Source organism: Calonectris borealis, chromosome 1 (genome assembly GCF_964195595.1).
Source record: "Calonectris borealis chromosome 1, bCalBor7.hap1.2, whole genome shotgun sequence".
In the NCBI taxonomy this organism is placed as follows: Eukaryota; Metazoa; Chordata; class Aves; order Procellariiformes; family Procellariidae; genus Calonectris; species Calonectris borealis.
The window spans coordinates 128,986,963-129,000,114 of NC_134312.1; the positions used below are offsets into that span (position 1 = coordinate 128,986,963).

The 13,152-nt window shown below is 37.9% G+C and overlaps 1 protein-coding gene across 1 annotated transcript in view; it reads right to left on the reverse strand.

The window, feature by feature from the left end:
* The window catches only part of IL1RAPL1 (interleukin 1 receptor accessory protein like 1), an 801,697-nt gene that overhangs the window by 19,374 nt on the left and 769,171 nt on the right, over positions 1 to 13,152 (reverse strand). The window contains exons 7-8 of the mRNA XM_075174657.1: positions 10,394 to 10,526; positions 8,300 to 8,445 (exon numbers count right to left, since the gene is read on the reverse strand). Of these exons, the coding sequence (XP_075030758.1) occupies positions 8,300 to 8,445; positions 10,394 to 10,526 (279 nt within the window). The remainder of the gene's footprint in view (positions 1 to 8,299; positions 8,446 to 10,393; positions 10,527 to 13,152) is intronic.

Sequence of the window (13,152 nt, forward strand, 5' to 3'; positions counted from 1 at the left end):
TGCCGCAGGGATTTTGTGAACAGTGTTACCCTGTGTTGCGCTGAGCTGAGGGTGTGAGGAGCGGAAGGCTTGGTCCCGCCTCTGCTGTCGGCCCCTCGGGTGACTGAAGCCGTTTCACATTTCTGTGCCTCGGTTTTCCCAATGTGAATTGGGGAGGGCGCGTCTGGCTCCTTCGTAGGAGGGGTTACTCCTGAAAGGTGCTCTGCGAGGCCGAGGGTGTTGGTGAAGTGTATGTCAACAGAGATGCAGTGACTGTGAAAGCTAAGTTAAAGTGTAACGGCAAGGTTAGAGTGTAAGGCTACCTTCACAGTAACAATTTTTTCTGCTGCCTTATTCTGCCTTTTGCATTGCGATTTGAGTACAGATGCTGCAGCAGGCATTACAGTCTGTTTGAAGTGTGATCTGTTTTTCCTGCTGAAATTCAAGTTTTCTGTAGTGGCTCCACGCTAAAAAAGATTCAATTTCAGCACAATTCCACATCAGAGGGGAGAGAAGAAAAGTGCAAACCTTTTAAAAGCTATTTAGCCTCTGTGTTACGTTGCTTAAATTACAGACCTGGCCCTCCTTAAGGAGCTGAGGCTGAATGTAGAAAATAGTAGAGGAAAATTACTCGGCTAACCCATAGGGGGACAGGCATTCTGTTAAACACAACAAATGAGCGAATGCCAGGGAGTTACATCCAGAAGCACAGCAATCATTTAGTTACAGGCAATTAACAATAGTCCTCCTGTAGCACAGGAACAGTTCTACTCCAAGGGAAAACACATTGATTACTGCTGCAGTAGTAGATTGGTTTCTGAATAAATAGCTTCAATTTAAAACAAGATTTGTTACAAGCATTTTGACCAATGGCTACAATTTTTTTTCTTTATCAGGAGGCTTTGGCCAAGCAACCCAGTGAAAGAGACGGCTAATTAAAACAAAGTACGCGTCCTCTCCAAATATCCGGCACAATATGGCTGGTAATAAATGCACTCATTTTATTCTGCTACTATCCTAATTATTAGGCATATTTGTAGGATATATGTTTGATCTTCACCCAGCTTTAATATTTGATAAACTTCCTTTCTCTGTGTCATGCAGGTAATTCACTTATCGTAGCTGGAGTTGTAACAAGAAAGTAAATAAAAGGGTGCCTTCAAAGATTCATATCTTTTGACTTATACAGCATGCTTCAGGAACTTTACATTTAATGATCTGTGATAATTTAAAATTAATCTTATTCTATTCATTAGTCCACATACAGCTGAGCTACTAAGAAAAATAATTATATTTCAAACATTCTTTTTTTGTGATTTATAACTCTTCGAGGACATGTGATTTATAGCTGTGTATTCAATTTCTGAGCCTTTTTCAAAATCCAATTACAGTCTATCTAAGGTTTCAATTTCGCAATCACTTACGCAGATGGACTTCATGGACTATAAGTAATCTCTCTGAAGTCAACAGGACTATTCACAGAGCTTCAGGTTAGCACATACATAAATCTTTGCAACTTTGTGGCCTAAACTCATTTCCAGTCTCTTCTTGTCTTGGATGATTTAACTCACAAAGCTACAAGGTTTGGTTGGAGACAATTCTCAGTTTGTCTAGGTATACTTTCATAGACTTCAATTATTAAATGAAACATAAAGGCAATGAATATTATTTGGAAAGGGAGCAGTTGAAGACAATACCAAAGCTCTTGCAATGACACCTGAGAGAGGGTGAAGAAGACAACTGACAAGCAACGCAAGACTGATGTGTCATGACGTGCAGCTTTGGTTAAAAACAGGAGTGTTTCTTCTACAGGAAGAAGGGGGCTGGCTAACACAGGAATACTCATCTGAGTGTCATTTCAGACATCAGCTGTAAACAGTAGGCAGAGTTTAGGTTAGGAAGAAAGAAACCCATACTCACAGTTTGAAAAAGAAGTATGTGGTTTTTTTCTCTTTTTTTCCTCTGCTTAATACAGTATTCATTATGGCATGGCTGTAAAACAGTTTATCTTTCCCAAGTATAGCATATGGAACCACAGCTTTATACAGCATATGCATATCCAATATGCATATATATATACATAAAATCTATTCTCTGCTTTTTAGAATTTTTCGCTTGTTTGTTTCGATGTGCCAAACAAAATCTGCTTGTATTTAAGGTACCTAGATGGCTTTATGGATATTGTTGTGAATAATTACTGGTGGATATTGTAGGACAATAATATTTCTGATACCAGGAGAAACAGATTTGGGATATTCAGCAGCTTGATTATGAAACTATTCCTTAGCACAAAGTATGTTTTCTGCCAGCATAGGTCACACATGCCTGTAGATGTCTGTGGTGTTGACTTAAGGTGGCTAAATTTAGTTACAGTTTTTAATATTTATTTTTTAGATCAATATATAATATATATTCCCAATTCATCTATGAAAAAGGCCTAGTCGGGTTCCGGATTATATGTATATACGTGTGCAAATACAAGACAGGGATCTTGTTAACCTATTCATCAGTATGGCAGGCAGCATATCTGAGCCTTGGTGCTGTTGGATTTCTCAGTGTTATTAGAATAGAGACAGTAAATTACTGTAATAGAAGTATATTCTTACTGATGACATTTTTATTTCTTCTGAGAAGTGCAGGATACCTGTTCCCAGCAGGAGAATAATTACACTGACTATCTCCAACAGTATGTTAGCTCAAAAGAGGAAAAGGTTGAAAAAAATAGATGCTGCAATGTTACTGAAGTTTACTACATTTAAATACAGAACTCTGCATTTTAAAGGCAGTTTATACTTCAGGTTGAAGGAAAAAAGTCGTCATGGTGCGGAATTGCATTAATCTCTGGTTAGCTTCCCCAAATAAATGAATTGTGTATGACTTAAAACCTTACTGATTAGGAGAGCTTCTATTTGCTTATTGCACTACAGAAAACAGACAACCCACACAATTACTTCTTTTAGATCTTCTGAAAGGAATGAATGTAAGAACCATTGGGAGGTGCTAAAATGTGGGGAAAAATGGAGTACCAAGTTCCAAGGATGTAAGATCATAGAACATACTGTTTACATTTTTTCTGAGGATAGCATTAATGAATAATTTAGCTCTGCATGGATTATGGGAACAATTTGTGACATTTTATTTTAAAATATTTTCATCCTTGCCAATCAAGGTTAGAATTGCACTTAGACATTATATAAAGAGAAGAACTATCATAAAAGTGGTACAAAGGCTGTTTTAAAAAGGAATCTGTTAAACAAATCAACTTGTTTGACACTTTGTCAGGGGAAAGTTAGATCTAGGCACATGCTAAGTAATCTGACTAACCTTTTTACTGGAAATGTCTTGGTCCAATTTTCTAAAGGATGAGAAAAACCTTACTGATGAAGAAAATGGTCTTATAAAGAGTTTCGGTCAGGCAGTAATCTTTAGGATTCTACTGATTTACTGATTTTAGATGAGATTTAGTGTAAAAAGTCACTTTTGGTTAGGTTTGGGACAGGAAGGGAGGTGATATTTGACTTTTGGCCCTATGTCATGAACCTCTTGGGTGACTGAACCTTTGCACTGTCCAGCACAGTGACAACCTGAAGGCTTCTTCAATGGCCATAGGGGGATGAAAAATCAATTCCCATCAAATCAAGTCCAACTTCAATTCCAATTCTAAAACCTGGTGAGGAACTCGGGAAAGTTTTTCTTGCAGTGCAGAATAAAACCTGAATGCTTTCTACACTGGAAGATACACATGTGTAAGGTCTTAACTGACCAAGTGGGTCAGAGCTTTACAACAGTTTTGCTTCCACTGAGACTCAGAGATTTGCTGGAATATTCAAGTAATTAGAACCAATTAACAGAAATGGAAATATAAAACTCATTGCTCTCATATCTCACATGACGAGCTCCCATTCAGAAATTTCAGAAGCTTTATGGTAAAGGGAGCTATAACACTTGTCGTTTGTTTGCAGAGGTTAGAAAAGAACTAGTTTCTTTTCTCTTTTAAGTCTTAATTGTCACTCATCACTACCACTGTGTGAAATCATGTCCTAGTGACTGAAAATGCTCATGAGATCAAAAACTTAACTTATTCAAGTCCTTAAGTAATAAAACGGATTTACACTATTATGTGAATGACACTGTAATTTAAGGTGCTCATCAGCAATTCCGTTATCGTTAATAACTGTATGAAGAAAATTCAGAATTACTTGCTATTCAGAATTTGCTATTAAATTATACAGGAAACATTAATATGATGTTTATGCATTAATAAATGATGAGTTTAAAGTATGCCTACCTATTCATAGGTTTCCTCAAGATGCATTTCCTATAGGAAATATTGTTTCTTTTTCAAACATATATTCTCATGGGCAATTTCAAACAGAATAAATCTCTTCTTCTAAACAATTTATTTCAGTGAAAGTCTTTTTTTTGTCCCAACAGAAAAAAAGTTGTTTTAACCATCCCTCATTAGCTTATAGTCAACAAGACACATATATGCCCATTGAGAACACCTATGTCAGAGGAAAACATAAAAGAGGCCCAGGACAGGAAATTAGCACTGAGAAAATGGGAAGAAAGAGAAGGAGATACTTTGAAAAGAATGCATGAAGTATGTTGCCTGCTTTTAGTTCTGGTATCTGTCCCATGAAAAATACAGGTGTATTATTAAGCTTTTAAAATAATAGCAATCATACATATAAAAAAAAATTGCCAAGATAGAATTTGAGGTTATTTTTGCTTTAGAGTTTTAGTTGCAGACATGCAGACAAGAATTTCCACAAAAATAATCACATAATTAGATAATAATCTGTGTTTCCATCATAGTCTATGATGACTACAAAGGCTTTGATCCAGCATGAAAGTCACACTTTTCAATACATAGCATTCTTTCTCCTTATGCGTTACATTTTTATCTACTACATTGATAGACTATGGGCTTGTCTTCTTGAATGAAAAACCTGTGAAAAAAACAGAATTACAGTGTGTGATCCACCCCTTATATCACCTGTAATATGTGGTCTGCTGTTAATAATTTTGTGCTTAGCTGCTGTCACTACCACTTTCAAAACTAATTTCTAGAAGGTTCCTCTACCTGGCTGAAGATTAACCTGTAACTGCTACAGATGATCAATGACAGCTATCACCAGTAAGTAACAAAACCAGCCTTAGATTATAACAAGTAGATTTTTTTTTTTTCTTAAACAAAAGAGAAAATAACTTGATTATTGTAAAGGTGATAGAAAGAGATTTGGCCAACAGCTGGAGGAATGGAATGAAAGTTAAGTCTCCTAGGTTCTGATCCCTCTCTTTTGCTGATTATTTTCAGACAAATTTTGTAGGAATGGACCAGAAAAGGAAACAGCATCAGCATTGTCATGCTTACAATGCTCTACTGCCTTTAGCTCTGAGTTAAATGCTCCCTACGCACAGCTTGTGAGGAAAGTTAGGAGTCTAAAAATGGTCAGCCGGCTGCACAGGAACATAGATCATACGTTTTCTCCACTGGCAGTCAGAAAGTAAAAGAAGCTCAGGAGAAAATTGGGGCTCGGCTCCCCGATTTGCAGAGCACTGGCGTCTGGGCTAGAGGGAGGCGCCAGGGGCCCCAGCTTTCTCCCGGTGCTGGATACCCAAACTGGGTTCACTTTTTCTTCACAAGTCGTGCTGGAGTCTGAGGGTGTTCTGCTCCCCTCCGGAAATTCCTCTCAGGAAAGGGGAGGTTCTGGCTTTCTGTTCTGGTGCCACATCAGGGAAAGAGCAGAAGCCCCTTCTCCCCGGCTGAAAGGGCCTGGCAGTGGTTTGTAGTGGGGACCACCATCGGGCAGACCCTGCTCGTGTTTTCTGTGAGGGGAGTGTGTGTCCCTGCTGGGCTGGCCGGAGGGAAGAATGAAGAAGATGCATCCAGGTTTTTGCTGGTGATTTAGACTCTGAACTTCTTGCCCTTTCAGGGCCTGTGTAATTGCAGGCATATCCAAAAGCTCCCCCTGGAAGTTTAAGGTTACAGAGAATATATTGACCAGGGCGAAGGTGCAATATATTGACCAGTTGCGAGGGTGTTTGAAAAGCTTAAATTCTGTACCTGAATCCTCACTGTGGCGTTTAGCCTTAAATACCTCTTTTCCCAGGAACGCTCTTTGCTCAGACCTTTCTGCTTTCCTGTCCCTTCTGATCCTGGTGATAATGTACCACATATTAAGGTTAAGAAGGATTATAATTCTTTTTCAGATATCCAGTGAACATTCTAGAATCAGCATTTTTGTTGGCTTATACTGCTGGAAAAAAAGATCACTAACTAGAAAACCAGCCAAAACTAATACCTCTGCAAACGCCTCGGTGTTCAGGAAGCAAATTTACCTAATTGTTAGGTCCCGATTGTTCTAAGTGAGCCAATAATCAGAAATTAATAAACAGCTAACTCATTCCTAGCAGAGACTAAATGTGGATCTAAACAAGGAAACCTAAAATGAAATGTTGTCATGGTGATATACAGGAGACTAAGCAAGCAGTGCAAAGCTCCTCGTCCTAGGAGACCTGAGAGACTAGCTCAAATTTTTGTCTGTCATGGTTAATTTATCATTTCACTGAAATAGTTGTCAACATGCAAAGTATGTAGAAGGCTTGTAACAGGTATCTTTTGTTTTTTGAGGGCACAATAGATTTTGTTTCCAAATCACAGTTTCAGATCCAGCCTTACTTAAAGAGGGAAAAAAAATATTTGAGGGAGTTTTTGTTATTTTTAGCTTTTTACTATTTATAAGGGCAATCAATTAAATATTGAGATTACTTCCTCTTAAGCATGAGGCCACATACTGTCATGTGTTTGACATACCGATTTCTCCAAGAAAGGAAGCAAGCAAAGTTGACCCTTGCAAAAGTCATGCACGCACACTGTTAGATTAAAAAGATGGTGGTCACAGGACAGAAAAGACTTCTGTGTTGTCAGTCTTGGAGCTACTGCTTGTATGGAAGGGAAAATAAGGACTCACCGTCAGCATGTGACTTAATACATGTCAGTTAATTAAGTATTGGGTTTTAAGTAATTTAAGTTATTTTAAAATTCTTTATTTGCAGTGTTCCATGCACTAATTTCATTATTAAAGACAAGCCATTGAGTTTCAGTGTTTGTTGGGTTAAGTTCTTGCTCTGGGTTCAAATGTCTCTGAATTAGGAGCATATGACTAGCTGGTAAATTGTTGAGGTTCAATTACTTAGTAAGTTAATTTCCCATCTCAGTAAATTCAAGAAAATGTGGCAAATGGCAGGCTAAGCAGAACATCTGGTTATTTACATCTGCATCTCTTAAGAAGCAATGACAATAGTTCAGAAATAGTTCATGGCTACAAATTAGTTCTATTCAGTTAACTGAAGGTACACAAAAATACGTTTAAATAAATGAGTCACACTATCTTGATTTATGGCTTCCTTTTAAACTTAGACAGACTTTGCATTCTACAAGACTAAAACTAGAGAAGACACCACTGCTTTGATATAAATTGAGATGCCACAAGTAGTTCAGCACTACAGTAAGAACCTGGTTTGCTAACCTTTACAAACAGTCTAAAAAAAGCACAGTAATGACAGCGAAGTACAGACATTGCTCCTTTGCTCTCTTAAACCAGCGGGGTGCTGCATGAGGGTGGGGAGCGTCAGGCCCAGGCATGTGGAGCAGCTTCTGGGAGGTAAAGTGAACAAAGTGGATCTGGGAACCTTGCTTTGCAAGAGATTCTTCACCTCTCCATAATTATCTCCGTAGGAGATGGCTGTAGCCATTAGGCAAGCTGGAATCACGCGATGTGAGTGGTGAGTAAAAACAGGAAGGTCCTTAGAAGTTTCTGTCATGATACTTCACTTCAGAAATGTTGATGTTAAACAAACGCGTTAGAAGGAAAATGTCCACAGTCAGGCTATGCAGGAACTCTCCTGGCATGCGGTTTAGACGGCATTCCTGACAGAAGTGGAATGTATTTTTGTTGGCTTTTCTAATATTTGATTTTATTTCTTACAGAAGATTATTACAGTTGTATTACCTGTGGCTTCCTATTATTTTTTTCTCTGTTGATACTTTATTGGTTTTAAAGTTCATGAATTATTAAAAGCATCTTTTATATAAATATAATTAAAAGGTGTTACTGTATTTTTCCCAGTGACAACCATAGTTAACAACAACCTTTCTGTTTTATTTTGAAAATTGTACAAATGCCTGGGGAAAAAATAATCATTGCCTATTAATATCTCCGGAAGCCAAAATTCATGCTTGCATCAGAAGGAAGCTCTACAAACTGACCGCTCCTATAATGTACCATTTCATGGAGAAAAGCTGCATATTTACCCCTTTTATGTAGAAGAATGCTAGCATGTCGGCGTCCATTTCCATTCTCAACGTAGCATGAATAATTCCCCAGGTCGGCCTCTTCCACAGAGTCAAGAATCAACGAGATGGAAACCTCCTGTTCCCCAAGATGTTCCTTGAGAACCCTGAGAAAAAAGCAACCATCGCTGCTAGTCTGCTTGTATCATAGCAGACCATTAGATAATCATGACATAATAATGCTACTTAAAAATCACAACTCTCTGGCTTCAAATTTGGCTATGGTTTGATGAAATCTTAATTAAATTATATCATGCCCTTTTCTTCCTCACTTCTAATGAGGAGGTTTGGCTTTGTAAATGTTAATGAGAGCTTCAGTTAATTGTCTTCTTTAAGCAGGATGATGTGCACACTGATAATATATTATTGCACACTCTGATGGAGACCCTGAGCAGTACTATGTGAAATCTTGAAATGTTAGAAGAGAGAAAGGTGAAAACAGTTATTTTGGGCTTTAGGGTCACACTAGGAGTCTGGTCCAAACACACTGTTTGTGCACTTTCTGAGCCTTTTCAAAATGTCACTCAGAAACGGTGTGCCGGTGTCTGAAAAACTATTTCTTGAATGTATTATAAAATTCGCCTGTGTATTATAAATCAGTAGAAAGAACTGGCATACCAGATGCTGCTCATTCATACAGATGATAAATAAAAGAAAAGACCTCTTGCATAAGGCTCCACCTGTCTTGGCATTGCTTTCGTTACCTCTTAGCAAGCCCATCAGTGGTTTTAGAAACGCAGCAAAGCAAAGGGCAAACCGCTCTAGGCTGCTCCTTCACTTCACACCTGACAAAAGAAGGGGAAACCAGCCTTCCTGCTCCTCCCTCTACAAAACAAGAAAGTTGTAAGAGGTTCTTGTCACCTTTTTATCAGCTTTCAGAATGCCAAGTCTCTGGCTGATGGGCTTAGGAAAAGCTTTAGGTGCGAAATACAGCCGATCTGGTTGTCATGTGCCATTTAGTGTATTGGTCTTGAGCTTTACAGAATAAACTTGAAGTACGCTGGGGTGAAATATGCTTCCATTTTTCCTATATCTGGGACATGGAGATGACCTTGTATGTCTATGTGGCCTTCTTGATTTTGGTAAAGGAATTGTCTCTGTTACTTTGGTTACACTTAAGAAGTCCAAGGTTAAGCTGAAAATGAGTGTGACTTCAAGTCTTTTGATGAGATAGTAAACTCCTATGTAAGAGGTGAAGTGTAAATAAGTTCATTTTGTTCTATTATAGGCAATCACTGTAGATAACACATCTGTGATTATTTAGCTTCTTTTGAAATGCGCAGTTAGATTTGCCTTCATTTCTGGGTTTATCCGTGATATATAGGCACAGTAATATACACATACAGAATTATAAATGAAAAAGGAATCTCTTCAGATCCAAGTAGATATACTTCGTATTGGATAGGAGTTGGTACTCTATGTCAAGCATGTAATTCTCAATACAAACCCACTTTTTTCTTAATTTCCAAATGAGGCAGCGGTTTTAGGAACAGTAAAAGTACATGACACAAATTGACAGATCCTCTCTAAAACAAGTATTTCAGCACATATAAGCAACCCACATAACAGGATGCTTGGCTCTCACAGGCCAGATAACATCCCAGGAAAGTCATTTTTTTTCTTGAAGAAAAGAAATCAAAACATTCCAAAAGAGAAGCCATACTTGAGCATTTATTTAAGGCTCCATGTTTTAAAAGACTTTATTTGAGCTGTTTTCCTTGATGTATTTATTTTCCTTTGTTTCACCTTAGTAACTGTCTTAATGGTTCTTATTGTAGATTGCCACAGTTTGAAAAAGTCACTATGCAAATTCCAGTCCGTTATACTACGGTGCTTGCTGGGCAGCTATTCTGCTTTTGCAGCTCTCTAACATCAGATCTGGCTGAGACGTGCATTTTTCTGTTCTTTACTGGTGGAGCTGAAAAGGTAAATAATGGATGTTGCAAAAACAGGGATCAGACCCAAAGTGTTCCTGAGTTAATCTGTGATAACAAGTATTACATTAACCATCAAAAAAAGATACTGACTGGAAAAACAAAATGCATTTTCTTTTACCTGATGTCACTTTCCCAGACTCGGCTATCATCCAAATCTTCAATAAACTTCTCCCCTTTCATCCAGTAGATTAAAGGACTGACATCTCCACTATATCCAAAGAAAGCTCGGCAGGTTAGATTAGCAGAACCACCTGTTACAAAGAATGTAAGAAAATATGTTATTTCAAAATTTGTATGAAAATTTTCATTTTTGAATCAGTTGTTTTTGTTGATTTAAAAAAAATATCTCTGTAGAAACCCTCAATTTCCAGCTGCTGTTGAAAATGTCCAAAAGTATCTACTTGTCTTGCAACTGTTGTTCAATATATTTTCTGAAAATAAATACAATAAAAATGAAATTAAATGTTACATAAGAACAGGATTCGATTTTGTATTCTTTCACCAAGTTTTCTATGTTTGGTAAGGAAATGAAAGACTCTGTTTTTTCAAAAAGAGCTAACTTAACCAAAGATTTCCGTGTTTTCTCTGAAAACAGATAAAGGTTAGGTAAAAGACATGCAATCACATCTGTGCTAGTTCAGCTTTGCAACGGTTTCTGCAAAGAAGCTGGTAGATTCCTGTAGGGTACCATTTCCAAGGGACAGCCAGTATAAAGATGTGTGCTCATTGTTAAGTTATCTTTGCAGGAAAGTATTAAACACTGAAACTGAAAAAAGAAGACATGTGAACTCATTCTGTACATTGTGGGACACATCTCACCGTATGAATGGGAATAACCATTAGGTACACGCAGCAAGGAGCAGAAATTCTATATATGTGCAGCGTTACTTATTTAATCGTTATAATTAAAAAAATGTAATATACCTTCACTTTGGTTTATTTTCATTGTGTAGTCTTACATTGTGTTAGTACCACTTGGCTTTGGGGTTTCAGCTAGAGCATATACAAGGATTGAACCAGTACTTTGCATGCATTTTGTGTGGGTAAAATTGGATGAAACTAGCTGTACTGTAGACATCCACATAGTTAAAGATCTCCCATTCACTGCTGTAAAGATGTTTGTCTCAACACACACCAACCCTTCTAAACTGCTATGTGCATTTCTTTAGCGGATAATTACACAGTGATTTAAAGAAGTGTTGTCATTTAAGGAATGTTTTTTTCCCCCCTGAGGAGAGTATTTTCATATTACTGCTGAGACCAAACTCATATTTTATTTACACTTTCAATTTTTGATCTTAGGATTTTAAAGCTGACTGACCACAGCTCCTGGAAAAAAAAAAAGATGCATTGTTAACACTACTTCATTCTGTACCAAGATGCCATGAGAAGTCCATCTGGGTTCAATGAATTTCCTTAAAAATACACTGCTTTGGGTCAGGACCTGGTCCTTCTCAAACATATGACATTAATATTAGAAGATCTTATTTACTTTTTAGTATGGCCACAAATGCAGCATACTGTATAACAAGAAGATTAATTATTAAATAAATGTCTTATTTATCTGAAATGATTTGTGGTTTTCTGTAAAAGCATCTGACTCCTCTACCTGGCTTGAACTCTCACATCCATGCCATAAAAGGTGCAGAATCAAACGTTTGTAATCAGAATATGCAACATCAAGGCAAGTACCACCTATGTTGCTTTCACAAGCTGTTTAGGAACTGAGCTGCTTTTAGTCATTACAGGAACTTTTGGTTGGTGCCACACCCTTTGCCAGCAATGCCTACCAAGGAGAAAAGAGTAACCCAGAACTTGAAACTAGGATGGAGAGGAGGGTCTCATTCGTAATCAAAAGATATGAAATCAAATCTCTGACTAATGAGACCTTTTGATAATCTCATCTCATTTAGAGCAAAGTTACCAAACGTAAGCTGATGATCTTCAGCGAGAGGGCAAAAACTCTCTTTCTGAAGACAACCACAGCTCCTGTTTCCACACCCCAGTGAGCAATGGTCAGGACACCTCCCTGGAAACCCACCTCCTCAATCTCTACACAGCTCAAGAAGTGCCATTTGGAAGCACTGGAGAGAAAGATTTTTGCAATCTTGAAGCCATTTGCGGGGAATGAGAACAGCGTTGGGACACCACTTAATGTGGGTTAAGTACATGAAAACTTGTAATGGAACAATGGAACTTTCTGGTTGTGCACAGGACATTTTAATGGATGCAAACCCAGTTTCTTATAGCAGATAGTTGCATAGCAGATATAAACTAACTTTTTGGTTTTGCATCATAATTATGATACATGAACATGTGAAAATGAAAATACAAAACCTTAAAGGATTATGAATATCTTGGCCACAGTCATCCAGTCTAGCACATGTTCAGGGCTGTGAAATGCCTAGTAACCACAGCACTGGTGGACTCTGATCACTCTTGAAACAAGAGAAGGTACCTACACATCTAAAGCTGTGATAATTGGATAACCCCTATGGCATTATCTACCAGTCTTAGAGGGAAGAGTGCTACCTAATACATCACTGCCACTTCCTGGGCTTTTTCTGGAGCTTTCCCACCAAGTCAAGGCCTGGTTGAAACTTTTTAGCTTTTAAGAGCTGGCAAGATCACAGCTGGAGGGACTGAGGCTTCTGGCCAACTTATCCATGATTCACAGAGATTAGGCATCACAGGTGCTGAACCATCAAAGCTCTCCAGGCTCCTGCAGCTAACAGGCACCCACTGAGAGTTGTTTTTTTGCACTGTGCAGGCAGTGAATATTAACAAGCATAGGTTTGCTTTTTAAAAATAAACATATTTTATTAAGGGCAAAAAATGTTAGAAAATAAGTTTGTAAGATTAAGGCTTTTTTCCTCA